At 41.1% G+C, this 17,331-nt stretch overlaps 1 protein-coding gene across 7 annotated transcripts in view; it reads left to right on the top strand.

Annotated features, from left to right (window-relative positions):
• ankfn1a (ankyrin repeat and fibronectin type III domain containing 1a) overlaps nucleotides 1-17,331 on the top strand; it is a 101,552-nt gene that overhangs the window by 57,686 nt on the left and 26,535 nt on the right. For all 7 annotated transcript variants that reach the window (XM_087177289.1, XM_087177286.1, XM_087177287.1 and 4 more), the window contains 4 exons: nucleotides 2,296-2,506; nucleotides 8,053-8,247; nucleotides 9,938-10,051; nucleotides 11,066-11,163. In XM_087177289.1, the coding sequence (XP_087033415.1) occupies nucleotides 2,296-2,506; nucleotides 8,053-8,247; nucleotides 9,938-10,051; nucleotides 11,066-11,163 (618 nt within the window). The remainder of the gene's footprint in view (nucleotides 1-2,295; nucleotides 2,507-8,052; nucleotides 8,248-9,937; nucleotides 10,052-11,065; nucleotides 11,164-17,331) is intronic.

Here is a 17,331-nt window from a genome sequence, read left to right as displayed (position 1 = left end):
GGGTCAGAGTACGTTGCTGCACATCTGCAGTAGTAGAAGAAGACAAGATGTGTCATTAACGTCAGGGTAAAACAGACGGTTCATTAACTGATAAACTATATTTTTAATTTGATATTTAATCCATTCATTGAAATGGACTGCACATGTGGTCTAGTCTTAGAGACCACTCAAAGCTCTTAATAATACATGCCGCATCAACTCATTTACATACTCATTCACTCACACACTGATGGAACAGCCATTAGAGGTAGTTTGTGTTTCAAGACTCTAGTTAAACAAACAAAAAATTCATGTATAAATATACATACAATAAAAATAACATGGCAGTGGACAAACTATTAAGACTTTATTTTCTTTTGGAGTAACAGTTCAGAGTTCAGTATCTTGACGGGAGGAGCCGGGAATCGAACCACCGACCTTCTGATTAGAGGACAACATCCTCTACGTGCTGAACCCGGCTGAATTATTCATTTACTGATCTGTTTTATTAATATGACGATGATCGGAGGAAGCAGGTTGTTGTCTGCTCATTCAAATCTTTAACAGAGAGAAACTACAGCAGACGTCAGACAATGTCATCACAGAACATCCAGATGTTTTCAGAGAAACATCTGTAGGAACCTACTGTCCTTTATCTTCTGAGCAGACAGACTCAGTCAGAGAACAGCGGGTGGAGACCAAACACGGAGCTAAAAGAGAGAGACACTGGACTGAGATTCATCAGGCGACACAGACATCAAGACACATCTGTAGCTGTTACAGATGTGTTGTGGTGTCTTTGTCACCTGATGTGGAGAGGAACAGCTGATATGTTAGTGTCGTATGGTGTAGAAACAAAGTCAAGTGTCTGGCACAACTTCATCTTCTTCCAAGGTTCATGGAAACAGGAGGTCAGAGGTCAGAACTCCAGCACCACCTGCAGTAAACAGGCACACACACAAACACAAACACACACCTGGCTGTATGTCTTGTAGGAAGCTTTGTAGTTTGAGATGTAACACAGATTGAACCTGGACCACTGCACAGAGGTAAACAGTCCCAGTCCGAGCCTCTACTCTCACTGAGCTGCTGCTTCTCTCTGCAGCTCTTCAAGGAGCCGAAGCTCCGGAGTGACAGTCGCACACAGAATCTCCTCCCTGCTGTTGTGACATGTCTGCCCACAGAGGAGAAATAAACAGAGATTTGTTTCCTTTCAGAGGAGCTGATTGTTCCTGTCGAGCAATTCTACATCACACTCACTGACATCTGTGTGAGAGTAGATTTAAATAAAACTGCAGTTCAAAGTGTAGCTGTGGAGGAATTATAGATTTTACATCATGATTCCTGAACTCTTCTACTACTTTCTATGGATTATTCAGTGTGACAAGGGTTTGTTGTTTTTCTTATTCCTCTGCGCAGACGACAGTCAGAGCGGCAGCCATTTTGTTTCCGGGTTGTCCCTCTGTCCCATACTCGTGGATAGGAAATCTTAGTAACGCCTTGAGGGAACAAATATTCGCTAGTACTCAAGGATGAACTTTGGTGGTCAAAGGTCAAGGTCAGTGTGACCTCACAAAACACGTTTTGGCCTTAACTCTGGACTTCACACAGAAAATGACAAAATATCACACAAATGGTTCATATTTTCTGTGACTCTGGATAAACAGGGATGTAACCTGAAACTAGTCTGAGTGGAGGAAGTGATTCTAGTTTCAGAAGTGAAATGATATCGCAGCTGTTTTCAGCCCGAGCAGTCTTTGTTTGTTTGAGCATCTTTTTCTGCAGTAATATCTGTTTTATGATTCAGACGGACAGATGGTCTGTGGGACGTCTCAGTCAAATCAGCTGTGTGGAAATGTCGCTCAGACCACCACTGAAATTGTTTATCAGTGCCAAGTTTAAATTGTTCAATTATCACTTTCAGAATTAATAATCATTTGATAAAATGTCTGATCGATCATTTCCAACAACTTTGATGATTGTCTTGAGTCTGAAACCTGCTTTGTTTACCAGCTCTCAGTCTTCACTCCCATCTGTGCCGATGCATCGCTGCAGGTGTTGACGTGGTAACATCCACATTGATGGGAATGTGTATTCCGTCACCCATGCGCACGTAAATCCTCGTGCACGTGTGCGAGACAAACAAAGCGGGAACTCAGAGCCTGTTTCCTGTTCATCCGTATGATTTGTAGTTTTTCCTCAGTCTGGACCAAATGAACTGAACTACACACATGAAAGCACCAACCAGAGTTCATTATAACGGACTTGGTTATACAGCTTTGTTACCATGGTGACCGTGGCTCTTGTTTCCTCCAGACAATGCAGGGCAGTGACTGTATCTTCGAGGCAGTGGAGCAGCAGGACCTGGACGCAGTGCAGATTCTTCTGTACCAGTTCTCGGCCGAGGAGCTGGACCTGAACACGCCCAACAGCCAGGGCCTGACGCCGCTCGACATCGCCATCATGACCAACAACACGCCCATCGCCAAGCTGCTGCTGAAGGCCGGCGGCAAGGAGAGTCCGCACTGTGAGTACGCCACAGCTGGTTCTGTTGTGTAAATGCTCCACACGTCTTCTCCCACCCACACCTCTGATGGAGGGACAAACAAATGTACAGGGGAGGAGCCTTGTGGGAAACCTGGAGGCACTTTACCACCTTAGCTGAGTGTGACAGGCGTGAGGTTAGCTGATCTGTCTAAAAGTTCAAGAGACACTATCCTGGTTCTCAGACGAAGTCTCCAGAGTTGACAGAATTGACCAGGTGAGCCCTTTATAACATGAGATAGATCCACCATGTTTGATTTGGAGGAATTACATCCTTCCACTTCAGTAGAATTAGACGACGTTCAGGATGAAGAAGTCACTGGGGCTGATTCAAAGATTAGACATCAGAGGATCCTCCAGAGTGAGGCTGTAACATGACAGAGTTCGAGGAAATCTGTCATTTAATGTGTATTTTAATCCTGTAAATGTTGTGCAGAGCAGAGAGTTCTTCCCTGTGTTCAGTCCTGTCACGGAAACAAATCACATGTGATCAACTGTGTGTTAAAGTCTGAGGACAGAGTGTTTCAGCAGGTTAAAGCTCAGCTGCAGCGATGAGACATGAACTGAGTCACATCCTGAAATCTACTACTGCTATATAAAATATATAGTCTGTACTGTGTGTGTGTGTGTGTGTGTGTGTGTGTGTGTGTGTGTGTGTGTGTGTGTGTGTGTGTGTGTGTTCTCTGTAGCGTGAGTGATGCTGTGGCTCAGACAGGGCCTGTGTTTGTGTCTGCTGCCCGGTCTGGGTCTCCTCTACCTGGACGTGAATGAGCCTGCTATCCCCCCCCCCACCTCCTGCAGTACCCCCACCCCACACATCACCCCCCTGCCCACACAGACACACACACGGTTTTTCCCTCCATCAGTCCCCCTGTTGTCCTCCATAAACCCTCCAAAGACAGGTGGTTCTTACCTTACTCCTGAAAACCCCCATTAGCCCCCGCTCTGTGTGTGTGTGTGTGTGTGTGTGCGCGTGTGTGTGTGTGTGTGTGTGTGTGCGTGTGAAACAGTGGCCACTTTACAGCGGGCCGGGCCTCCTGCGTGACTCCCCGCTGAACAGCTTTAACAAGGTTTGTCGTTTAATGGTTTAACTTTTCCAATGATGCGTGTAACGCCGGGGCAATTACAGCTAAGTGATTTATTGTGCCGCAGGGCCACGGCGGCGAGAGCTCTCCAAACAGCGGCCTGGATTCTGGGCGGCGGTACAATCCCATCCTTGTAAACAAACACAGAGTAAACACTGCTGCTGTTTTCCCTCCTGGGGCCTGCTGCTCTCTGTTTATGTCATTCCTCAAGTGCCAAGTAAATCAGTCAGCCGGAGCCTGACAGCCCTGTGTGTGTGTGTGTGTGTGTGTGTGTGTGTGTGTGTGTGTGTGTGTGTGTGTGTGTGTGTGTGTGTGTGTGCGCGCACATTTTACTTACAGTTAAACTTTCAGAGAAACACACTTTAAAAGCAAGAATAACATCTTTCTACAAATTCAGAAAAAACATCAAAATAAAAAAACCAAAACAACAAAATATAAAAGATAAAACTGACTAAAAACAACAAGTAGAAGTTCTAACCCTAACCCTAACCCCGAAAACATGAGGTGAGAGTCAAAGTTCTGACGTTCTAATGATTAAAGATGTTTTGATCCTGAAACAGGAAGAACAAACTCATCGTCATAATAATGACATTGATAGTAATAACAATAATAAAAATAATAATAATAATAATAAGTGGTTATTTATATAGCACCTTTCAAAACACAGTAACCAAGAGCTTTACAAGACAAGATAAAATAGAGGACGAACAATAAAAATGAATGTTAAAAAAACTGATTTAAAGATATAAGAAAAGTTGAGGTTCAGTAAAACTGAGATAAACCAGTCTATGATTAAATTAATCGATAAAATATGAAACAGGAGGATGACTTAATATAATAATATTTATTTGATTTTAGACGTTAGGAGTAGATTCTGATTTTCTTGGTTCAAATCCAACTGGGGCCCTTTGCTGCAGGTCGTCCCCTCTCTCTTCCCTAACTTTCCTCTCTCTCTCTCACTGTCTTTGTCATAATAAAGCAAAAAAAAAAAACTTCAGGTGAAACTTTTATATTTTATTCTAAACTGAAACTTTTCCAACATGTTGAAGTGGAACTTTTCTGTTACATCAGCTGTTGGTGAACGAAAATAAACTCAAAGTTAACTATAAATAAACTTTATATATAAAATCCTGTGATGTGAGCATGTGTGTGTGCGTGTGAGTTAATGTGTCTCCCTGAGCTCACCTACGTTGCCTGCGTGTTAATTTATGAGGCCCCTCGGGGCCCCTGGGGGGGGGTTGGTTTATATTTAGACCGCCCCCTCAGTCAGACAATGTGGTTCTGTGTGAGCCCCCACCCCACCCCCTCAGACACAGCAGCCTGTTAATTTACATCCTCTTCAATTAGCCGCCGTTAGCAGCTAGCCGGGCTCTGACAGGCCGAGCTGAGCAGGAAGTGACACCTGGAGGTTTAATATGGCTGCTGGCTTCAAAACTCTGTTTGTTTCTGAGAGTTTGTGGAAACTTTATTTAAAACTTCAGTGGAGAACAAAATGTTTCAAATATGAAGGAAAACTGTTTTTTAAGTCGACTTGTGTCTTTTGAATTATTGAGGTCGACTTCAGAAGTATTGAAGAAACTGATAATGATTGTAAAGAAGTTATAATGAATATTCTTATATAGACAGTTGATCATGACTCGTGTACAGTGTTGAATCAGCAGCACATAGAGCCGTAATGGGAGGTTTAAGGTTAGGTTTTGTATCGTTGTCGTTGCAAAATGTGCCAATATTAAGGGCCATCTGTGGCCCCCTTTTCCCCTTGAAGGCCCCCAACATTTGCCTGGGACCAGACATTAATCATTTGTAATCTGAGCCTCAAACATTTCACTTCTCTAACAACTGAACACTCAAGAGAAGCTGTAAACTGATTCACTCTGAGAGATGTTTCATAAAAACCAAGAATAAAACAGGAAATAAAAAAAACAATCCCGATGCTGTTAAAGACACTTGAACGTCCTCAGCACAAATTTAATTTGAATTGAAAATAAATAAATACACATTACATGTTACATTATTTTTTTATTTGACTTCTGTCTTTCTTCAGTGATATTTGAATTTAATGTCGTTTTTGATGTTGTTTTTTTTTTTTTTCCTCATAAATCATCTACAGCTGCATAGAGGATAAAAACATAAGACTTAAAACACACTGGCTGCGTCGCAGCTACGGAATGTCTTGGTTTTCATTTTGGTGCCCATGTTAAGGGGTTAGAGCGACACACTCGCCTCGCAGCTGCATCACATGATCTAGATCGAAGTTCCAAACCTTTTCCAACTCACGGCCACTTGAAATTCTCAAAAATGATGGATGTGATCTGTTAGACTGAGATAGAAAACAAGTATATGATGCAGTCCGCCTGGCGACAACATTAAAGTTTCTGTGATTGGCTTATCATAGTGATTGGTCTTAATAAGAGAAAAAAACAATGTTTTAAGCATTTTTAATTCAATTAAAGATTGTTTCATTTGAAAACTTTAAAAAACTTTAAACTTAAATTTTTCTGTTTTACAAATGATTTGTGGCCCACTTGCAATACCTTTGCCTGTGAACACGTGATGTGTCTATTTGTCTACATGTCAGTCGGAGAAAAGACCTGATGATGTCATAGTGACATCATACCAGCAACATACCATAAAACTGACTCCTACGCTATAGTTTCTATGTCTAGACTGAATCTGAACACACAGATTCAGACATGATAAAATATATAGATATATTTTTTAACCATTTTAGCAGCTGCCTGTGGCGACAGAGACATTTTACTGACATTTTCTGTCAAAAATAAATCAGTAATTAATTTATGATGAAAAGAAATCCAACAATATAGTAACCTGCAAATTCTATGTAGAGAGTTAGAGCTGCAGCAGGTGTGAACACACAACCCAGGCAGAGTGATCCCAGTGTAAAGTGAGAACTTCATCAATACACCAATCAACCACGTCAGCTACCATCATCATTCACCATTCATTGTGTCTGCAGAGAATGACACTGATTTAATACGTCTCAGATCACACACACAGATCGTTTTTCTCTCATCATCATCATCATCATCATCCAGGATCATTATCACTGAATAAAGTTTAATCTGGTCTCATGATCAGCATGACCAATCATGTTCACTGTAGCGAGGAGCAGCTGAGACGATTTCTCCTGATTGGCTGTTTCAGTCAGTCAGTTCAGTCAGAGATGTGTTGCAGCCGCACACACTCTGAGTGTGCGTGTGTGTGTGTGTGTGTGTGTGTGTGTGTGTGAGATTGTGTGTGTGTGTGTGTGTGTGAGTGAGTGAGTGAGTGAGTGAATGAGGGTGTTGTTGTGTGCTGCTGTTTGTGTGTTTATGCTGCTATCACGGGCCATGACTAAGAACTGGACCGGAGAGAGAGCGAGTGAGCATGCAGTAAAGCAGCAGTGTTTGTTGAGTTGGGTAACAGACAGATGTGGAGGAACACACACAGAGACGACTTAATACCTGTCCTGTGTTCCTTTGTTTACCTCCTCATGTCGTTTCCATGACGACAAGCTCACACACGTTAGATCATTTGATACACTCACAGTCTGAATGAAGAGAGGAGCATGAGGCTGCATGATGCTACTGATGACACCGCAAAACCTGTTCCTGTGTGTGTGTGTGTGTGTGTGTGTGTGTGTGTAGACACAGATAAGACACTGAAAATACATTTAGGGCTGAACAATATGCAAAACAATCATTTCAGTGTGAATGGACATTTTTCATTTTCGCTAAACAAAATATAAAAGTGATTTTTTTTCTCCTGGTTTCCATCAATCGGACATTTTTAGTTTTATCTGCCTCCACTCTGATACAGTACAGGTGAATTAAATTTAGTGTTTGATGTAACAGCATTTAAAAACAATTTAAATGTAAATGTTCACCATGATCTTTGTGCAGAAACAGTTCCCTGTGTGACGGGGGTAAAGGACTGTGTTTTAGAACAGACTGCCTCCCTCATCCCTCCTCCCTCCCCTCACTGACTCCCCTCTCATGGATGTCCAGTGTTGGTCCTTTTATGGTAACATGTTTCCATCTTTTCGGCCTTGATAAGTTCTTCTCTTGAGCTCTCACATGGATGCTGCAGCATCTCCTTTTGTCTGCTGTAAAAAAACAGACTCGGCCTCGGCCCCTGGCGGCTTTCATGGAGCTGAATCTGCAGCTTTGACTCCCCCACAAACTCATTTTTCCTCTAACAAGAGACACGACTCGACATCCAGCCCACGAGGAAGCTCAGAGGAGGAGGAGGGTCCTCTGTGTCTTCAGTCTGTTTTCTCTCAAACCTCACACAAACATCATGTGTAGAAACCACATCTTAAACAAAGACGTCTCTATTTCATTTATTCTGGATTTAATCTGGATCTGAGACAGTGGAAATGACAAATGTAAACGTGGCATTGGTCTGACAGGCTCCTGGTTGTGTGTGTGTGTGTATGTTGTAGTCGTGAGCGTGGAGTGTCGGGAGGCCCACCTGAGCTCCCTGGTGGTGGAGGCGGAGCGGCGGGCGGCGGACCTGGCGGCTCAGGCTCAGAGAGACGGCCTCTCTTTGGAGGCCTGCCACAAGGACAAACAGCTGAGAGCCTGGGAGTGGAGGAGCAAGCTGTACAAACGCATGAAGACAGGCTTCCAGCACGCACGTGAGCACGCTCATTCAATCATTTAACCATTCAACCATTCAACCTTTATTTAAACAGAGAAATCACACTGATGTCAGACAGTGGAGTCCTGAAACCTGGTGACAGCGTGTGAAGCTCAGATAAGATGAACCTTCTGTTATCAGTGGAATTACAGGTGACCTCTGAACTGGACTTTCATTACATATTGACCTCTGCCCCGTTTTTCCTGAAGGTCACATTTACATCTGTTCACATTCACTCATTCAGGCATTAATCAGATGAGGCACAATCCAAACCACAGCAGGTCAGATTCCAACTGACACCAGACCATTAATGATGTTAGGGGGGTAGAAACTGTCAGAGGAGGAAGGTGCGGAGGGATTAAGGTCTCCAGCTAAGATCTCTCACTTCACAGTGATGGTAGGATGAGTTCACTGACCGTTGTGAATGACAAAGCTTGTAAAAGGTGTTTCCTTTGACATTTCCAGTGGTGGAGGAGGTTTCCAGATGGTGGTTTAAATTTACTAACTCTCCGGCTCTGCAGATTTTTATTTTCTTTTTTCAGTAATTACAAATAATTTTTTGGATTTCACATTCTTTATTCATATATTTATTTTGAAGCAGTGATAAATACTCCTATCAGACTGCGAGTGTTTTATTTACCTACATATTTTGGCTCCTGGAGTTTGAACAATCCGATATCTTTATATTTTTAGCATGTTTAAATTTGACAGGTCCATTTGTTTAAATGTCGTCTCGTTTGCTCTGCCTGGATCAGCTGGACATGAATTGAATGCTGACACAGACTGAGTGTGATCACATATAAAAGTGAAGAGAAGCTCCTGTGATGATTTTTCTGCACAGAAGATCATCACTGTAATGAAGTGAGAGATGATTGGGGTTCTTTGTTATGAGTTCTGCGGCTCAGTGAGACTCACATCAGGAATCTGTGGCCTTATCACATTATCATCATTATACCTGATGAAACCTGCTGCTGCACTTTGTTAGATTTCATTGCACTGTTTTAATTTCACATCTCCATCCTCACTCACTTCATCTCAGAATAATATGATATACTTTAGAGACTCAAGTCTCTGGTTGGATTTAGTGACTTAACAGTGGTCTATTCATTCATTTAGAAGGAAGCAGAAATAAAACAACAAAATAAGAAAAAAAATGCAAGTCAGAAGTCCTGTAACTAGAAACACAAAACGAAATGTCTTTCCTTCATTAGTTTAATCATTCAGTGAGCAGCACCTGAGGCCACAGCCTCTGTTTGTCACTGCTGGCATTTATTGTAACACACAGATGCAAATAGAGACACAACACAGCCACAAAGAGACACAACACAGCCACAAAGAGACACAACACAGCCACAAAGAGACACAACACAACCACAAAGAGATACAACACAGCCACAAAGAGACTCAAAATGACTAAATACAAATCCTCAGGATTAAGACCCATCACTTGGTTTAGTGCCTCTCCTCTCAGCAGAGCGTTTCATTCAGTGGCTGCTGGAGGTGAAACGACTCAGAGGTTTCCCAAGTGAAGGTTAAAGACCTCAGATCAACTGATCACCTTTGTTTGACTCATTACCAAAGAATAACCAGTAACCAGAGTGGCAGGTGAAGCAAAGAGCGCCACTTACAGGAACTCACTATCTAAAGATGATAAGACACCTTCTCATTTTGTTGATGCCCCTGCTCAGGTGCCCCAGAGGCCCCATCTATGGTTCGTCTGAGCGTGAGCAGTAGCACCACGCTGACCATCACCTTTCAAGAGCCACAGTGTCTCAACTCAACTGTGGTCACCAAATACAAAGGTGAGCACACACACACACACACACACACACACACACACACACATACACACACACACACACACACACTATGACATCATACAATAGATTAAATGTACTAAGATTGAAAATATAAAAATAAAATCAACTGAGACATATGAAGATTTTTCATATGAAACTGTTGCTGCCACAGTGGAGGTCATTAATAGAAACATCGGCTCACCCATACGCAAATATAATATATGTTCATATATTATATTATATTATTATATATACATGTATGTAAAAAATTATATATGAAACCTGTTAGAAATTGGAACAATTTCATATATTGACACATATACATGTATATGCATTATGTATATATGCTTATATTGTAGACATATGTTAGATAAATATATCCATCTGAAAGCCTGTGTATATATATATATATGTTGATATTATTATAAGTAGACTCCAAAAAAGACACTTTCCCAGAATGTGAAGTTAGACATGTTTAAAATTAATAAGAAATTTATAAGAAAAATATATGAGCGTATAGAATTTTTATATACATGTTGTTTTTAATGAACTTGCATAAATAGATACAATATATAACATAAATTTACATAGAGTGTTCTACATAAAATTTCATCACATCATGATATTTGTAATATATGTACATTGTCATATTTTACTATGGGTATTTCATATATGTTATGAACTTATATCTTCATATATCCAGAGGATGTATATATGTGATAATGACATATCACCTTATAGGTGACATATATGGCAACTATTACATTTCTGTATGGGCAGGTAGACTGCTGGTTCACAGGTGTGTGTTTCACAACAGACAGAAAGACACAGAGACAATTACAGACGCCTCGAGGACACAAGCTGAGCAGTGAGAAGGTTGATTTCCTCGTCTGAGGAGGAACTATTGATTTGTAATCAAAAGAGAAGCTGGACGTTCACTGTTGATGCATTGTGGGTACTTAACCACCTGTGTGTGTGTGTGTGTGTGTGTGTGTGTGTGTGTGTGTGTGTGTGTAGCGGAGTGGAGCTGCCTGAAGGATTTCTCTCTGCTCGCTGGAGAGATGGTGTTGGATAATCTGCAGACCCTCAAATGCACCATCAGTGGCCTCACCACGGTAACGACTGCATTCGTCCTCCTCTGTCTCTCTGTCTCTGCTCAGACTGAAAAAGTCTTCTTACCACAGGCTGTAAATAAAGATGGACGTAGCCTCTGTGGCGACACCCACAGGTTTCTGAAGCTCCGTCAACGCCATCTTGGCAGTACCTGACTCCACCCCTAACTCCCAGCTTGTCCAAAAATGGTCAAAGAGGAGGGGCAGGTGTGGGGCCGGTTTAATAACTAAGCTAACAAGACAAGTATGGTGAGCACAGACAGATACCTGCTAATTAATGATAATGTATAAATAAAATAATAGGAGAATTTTTTCCTAACGACACAGAGAGGTTGTGTTTTACTGGCTCAATTAGCTGAGGTGACGCTGAGCAGACAGCTAGCTAACTGTGACGGCATCCACCTGTCACTCAAAGAGGCCACACCCTCAATTATGCATAACTTTAAGCCTTAATAAGATGTAAACAGGTGAGTTACAATTGTCATGAAGGAGGAAATTAGTCATAGAGACCAGAACTGTTTTTTGTACCAGGCTGTAAAAATGTTTATTTCTGCTGTAAAGTTGGACATTTTAACATGTGAGTCTATGGGGAGTGACTCACTTGTATTTCACCGAGTTCTATCTCTGTGTGAGTGAGTTTTAATCCTGGTTTACAGGAGTGTGGATAGGATGATTTGTGATTGGCTCTCCCACTGACAGCAGCTGACAGGACACTTCCTCGTGTCCTGATGTGTGATCCTGTCTTTCCTGATTCTTTGTGACTTTGCCGTGTGTTTGTTGAGTGGCATCAATGACATTTGAAGAGTGTGCAGTGTGGTGGAGGCTGTCAAGCATTATGTATTCTGCTCATCACTGTCTGCCACATAACTGTGGTGCATCTGCTGTTTGCCATTTAGAGCAGCATGCAGTGTTCAGACACTTCCACATCAACAGCATGTAGAGAAGAAAATGCTGGCTGCCTGAAAGGGCGAAGCACACTGTGGGCCTATAAGTAGTCGAGCCAATACGTGGACTTCAGCCCTGAGCCAGAATCAACTTCTCAAACTTCATTGTGAACAGTGCTGATTTACATACTGTATTCATTATGCAACAGTCACTGAGACAGATTTAAAGACCACTGTCAGGGAAGGATCACTAAACAGGCCAGAGCCTCTGTTTGAAGTGAGTCAGTCAGACTCAATCAAAGACACATAAACTGACCACAAAGAGACACAAAAGAGATGAAAATGGCTACACAGAATGATGAAACGACGACAAAAAGGACAACCACAAATAGACAAAAAACAACCACAAAGAGACTTAAAATAACCACAAAGAGACTCACACCAACCACAAAGAGAATTAAAACAATCACAAAGAGACTCGCACCAATCACAGAGACTTAAAACAATTACAAAGAGACTTAAAATAACCACAAAGATACTCACACTAACCACAAAACCACTAACAACAACCACAAAGAGACACTCTTTCAGTCTGGGAGTCTTGCTCTATAGGAGGTATTGTGGAGCCTTTCACGTATTTGCCCAGGGGCCCATTGTGTCATGATCCATCCATGAGCTCAGGGCTTGGTCGAGGTCCCAGTCTAGGCCTCAAACTAAAGATTGTATTTATTTTATACAATGAACCTTTTAAACTTTTATATACTTGACAATATACAATGTGTGTAGCAGCAGCTTTTTCGATCAGAATAAGATCAATAAAGTTTTCATCAGATGAAAGCATGCACAGAGCCAAAGCAGCTTCATTTACGTGGTCCAAACTGTGGTCATGATATGAAACAGGCTGCAGACTGATGACAAACCAGCCTCTCAAGGCTTTGAGTGTTACTGCAGCAGAATAAAACAGTTTAACAGTTTGTGTTGATATGCCTCTTGTGTGTCTCCAGAGTGTATTTCAGACCCACACCTTGTTTCATAAGTCTTCCAGCAGTTTGAATAAGCAGTCGATTTACTGTTGTGTAAAAACCAGAATAGAAATCTGACGAGGTGAGACCTTGAACTTTTCTGTCTACATACTTTGGGTATTACACTGTAAGTGTACAGAGCTTTTAACAGTTTTGGTTTCATAAGTTTGAGTTCTTTCATCAACTGACTGATGCTGAAGTTTCTCCTGTAAATACAACTTCATTAAACCAATTAATACATGTCATCAGGATAGAAGAGACAAAGATCTGAAACACTGCAGAAATATTTAAAGCTCCATATTTTCCTCTTCTTCTGTGTTTCATTGGAAGCGTTGATCCAGTGGACTTCCGGTTGTAATGTAGGGACATGTCGAACAAGAGAGGGCTCCCAGGCTACTTTCTGTTGTGTTCTAGTTTAACAAAGCTTTTTCTTTGAATCATCGACCTAATGGTTCCAGCTAGATTAAATTTTGACTTTTACGTGCAAAATAAATAATTCCAAGAGTAACAAAGAAGAAGAAGCTATGACAACTGCGCTTACTTCCATCGACCAATTGTCCAAAACAGAGGACCACACTAAGCACTAAGGGAGGATGTTTCTTTCCTGATCCAAGAATCCATTAAAGCACTCCAGGCCTCACTGGACTCCCTACAGACAACAGTGAACTCTTTTCAGAACCAACTCACCTATATGGAATCTGTAGCAGGTGAAAACTTTGAACATCTATCAGTAGCGGAGTTCACCATCAGAACACTCCAAACCCAAAACCAGTCCCTTTCAGACCAGTTTGGTGACCTCGAAAATCGATCGCAGAGAGCCAATCTTTGTGTATTGAATATTCCTGAAGGCAGCAAAAACAGTAAAGACCTGATTAAGTTCATGTCAGAGATGTTGATACAGGTGAGAAGTTTTATGGCCAGAGGATTGGTAAAGAATAGGAACGCGTGCTTCTGCCTTGGACTCAGCTTGAAGACGGTAACATTAAACTATCTGAACTGACTTGAAAATGTGTTTGTTCAACCATCTCTGACTTTATTCTGTCAGCACCTTTTGGACTCTAGGCATGACCACTCTTGCTGACATTATCGCCAATCTAATTTATAAACACTAGCCTACCCATTTTACAAATATAGTCTATTTGTTGCTGCCATATATGTTTTCACACATATGGTATATTGGCTGTACAGTCATTTCGCAGATGTAGTGCTCAACTGTCGCCTTTGTACTCAGTACTATTATTTATACCTGAGTGTTATAAGCTTTCAGTATACATTAGGCCACTGGGAGCCTTCTTGGGTAAGTGAGGATGTACTACCAGAAGTTTATGGAAATAGTATCCAGCCTGCAGCTTCCCTCAGTGAGAGGTACAAGTATAGGCCTAGTATTAGTTCCACTTGTGTTCGGGATGTGGGATAGGTATATGGGAAGGGACACCTCTAGAACTTTGCTGCTCGTATTTTCCTTTGTTCTTTTGAGAGAGATTATTCATGAAGCCGTGCCCTTAGTTACAACCATTTTGCTTCTTTATTTTTACTCTCACCATTATTATATTCATTTTGGTTCAACATTATAGGGAGTATTAATGCAGTAAAAGGTGATGTTCAATTCATCAGCGGGAATGTAAAAACTAAACGGGCCTGTAAAGAGAGCTAGGGTATTTCATCATCTTAAATATTTAAAATCTATATTGCATTTCTCCAAGAAACTCACCTGTTGGTGAAAGATCAAGTCAGACTTAGAAAACCTGCAACCAGCATCACCTTGGATCCGCAGGATCGATTTGTTGTTTGGGCTCCTTTTTGTTTTGGTCAGTGTTTATGCCCCTAATTGGGACGATGATAAATCATAAAGAATATTATTTAAGGAATACCAGAGTTAAACTCACAGCAACTTAATCTCGGCGTGACCTAAACTGTGTAATAAATCCAATATTGGACCATTCTAATCCTAAATCTACAACTTCTTCAAAAATGGCAGAGTCGCTTTCAGCTTTTATGGATCAAGTAGGGGGTGTAGACCCCTGGCGTTCTTTATTTCCACAAAGCTAATCCTTCTCCTTCTTTTCTCCAGTACACCATTCATATAGTAGACTATTTCTTTATTGATAGAACTCTTCTTCCCTGTGTCACAAGAACTGAATCTCTAACTATAATCGAATCAGATCATGCCCCTGTGTTGCTAGATCTTACATTCCCTCCTCAGTTGGAACGCCCTCCTTGGAAACTAAGCAAAACTTTACTGGCTGAAAATGCCTTTTGTGAATTAATATGCAAGAAAATTGATGACTTAATAGAATTTAACAAAAAAGTTTATATTTCCTCTTCACTCCTCTGGGAAACATTAAAAGTTGTAATCAGGGGTGAAATCAAGTCATACTCAGTAGGATTAATGAAAACAAAAACAGCTCATTAAATCAATAACCACAGTGGATGCTCAATACTCTACCTCCCCCTCTCCAGAACTCTATAAAAGGAAGCTAGATCTCCAAACTCAGTACAACTTGTTATCAACTGATAAGACAGAATGAATTTTGTCACATGGTTATGTCTACGAATACGGCGAAAAAGCTGGTCGTCTTATGGCACACCATCTTAAGGTCTGATCAGTTTTCTCAACAAATCCCAGAAATAACGAAACCAAATGGTGAACTTACTAGTGATCCAGGGTAAATCAGTGAAACATTTGCTGCGTATTACTCAAACCGATATACTTCAGAAATAACAAACGACAGAACTGACATGGAACATTTCTTCATCAATCTACAGGCACCTTCTAGAAATTTGGTACATTCTCTAGGTACAAACTTAACTTTAGTAAAAGTGAATGTTACCCTGTTAACAACCTAGCTCTTCAAATACAGGATATTGCTTTACCATTCCAAATGTGTAGGAATGGCTTCAAATACTTGGGCCTCAATATCACAAGAGATATGCAGAGTCTTTTTCAGGAAAACTTCTCTCCTCTCTTTGAGGAAGTTAAAATGTATTTAAAGAAATGGAAAACACTTCACCTGTCCCTAGCAGGAAGGGTGAACTGTATTAAAATGAATGTGCTCCCCGTATTCCTGTATTTGTTTCAACATATCCCATCCTTCCTTATTCTTACTTCAAATCTATCGGCAAAGCTTTCTCTACATTCATATGGAATGGCTTAGCTCTACCAAATCATTGCTACTATTATTGGGCTGCAAATATAAAAAAGATCATTCATTGTCTTCATACTCCCGATACAAACCGGTGCCACTTAAAAGCCGTATCTTGTATTTCAACATACCTTTCACTTCCTGTCTTCCCCTTTCTATCTCACACTTACACTTTTGTTACTAACAATCCAGTCGTCATCAACACCCTTAGGATATGGTTTCAGTTTAGACAGAACTTTGGGATTAAGACTTTTCTTAACTTAACTCCTATATGTAATAATCACCTTTTTCCCCCAGCTAGACTAGACCCAGCATTCTCTCTCTGGCAAAGGCATGGGATTTCTACATGTTAAGACATGTACATAGAACATCTATGTTTTTGCAAGTTTTGATGATCTGTCACACAAATCTGACCTTCCCTCGGTCCAGCTTATTTTGCTATTTTCAAGTCCGCCACTTCCTTCAGTGCCATGATCCTAACTTTCCAAACATACTCTCAGTTCCAGGCTTAGATGAGATTCCCTTTAATTCAAAGGGCTAGTTTCAAGAATAAATGACCTTATAGCTTCTCTTAAAAATATAACCCTCACAAAGATTATGGCAGAATGGGTGGGCGAGCTGGGGGAGGACATAGGAGAGGCCAGCAAATGATAGCACCAATCAGAAGAGAGGAGGCTCTGAGCCTCTCTTCTGAGTCATCCGATAAAAATATAGCAGATTTCAGGTAAACACTCAGAGAAACCAAATCCTGCACAGTTGGATGGTGGGTCCAGGTGGGTCATGGCTTAGATAGGTGACTGCTTTGTTGTGACATCACAAAGTTCCAGAAGTCCTGACGGCTGGTTTTAAGGCTCAGTGTCTGAATACAGGCTGTGTGCGTTTCTGTGTGACTGAGGCTTTGGTACTTTCACAGTATTAATATAGAACCTAGACCTGATGTATAATCAAACAACACATGGACATCTACCTTTATACAATATGGACCTTTAAGAAAATCTACTTCCCTCCTTTTATTTTGCATCAATCAGTTTCTCTCTTCGTCTTCTCAATAAAAAACCTCTGAAATGGTGTGTTTTATTAATATTATCTTTTTACATTTCAGGGTCGGCTCTACTACGTTCG

Source organism: Seriola lalandi, unplaced genomic scaffold (assembly GCF_002814215.2).
Source record: "Seriola lalandi dorsalis isolate HSWRI2012SDOR001 ecotype SW California unplaced genomic scaffold, Sedor1 jcf7180002054585, whole genome shotgun sequence".
NCBI classification, from domain to species: Eukaryota; Metazoa; Chordata; class Actinopteri; order Carangiformes; family Carangidae; genus Seriola; species Seriola lalandi.
The sequence above is the reverse complement of the archived record's forward strand: the minus strand, read 5'-3'. Positions and strand labels throughout refer to the sequence as shown.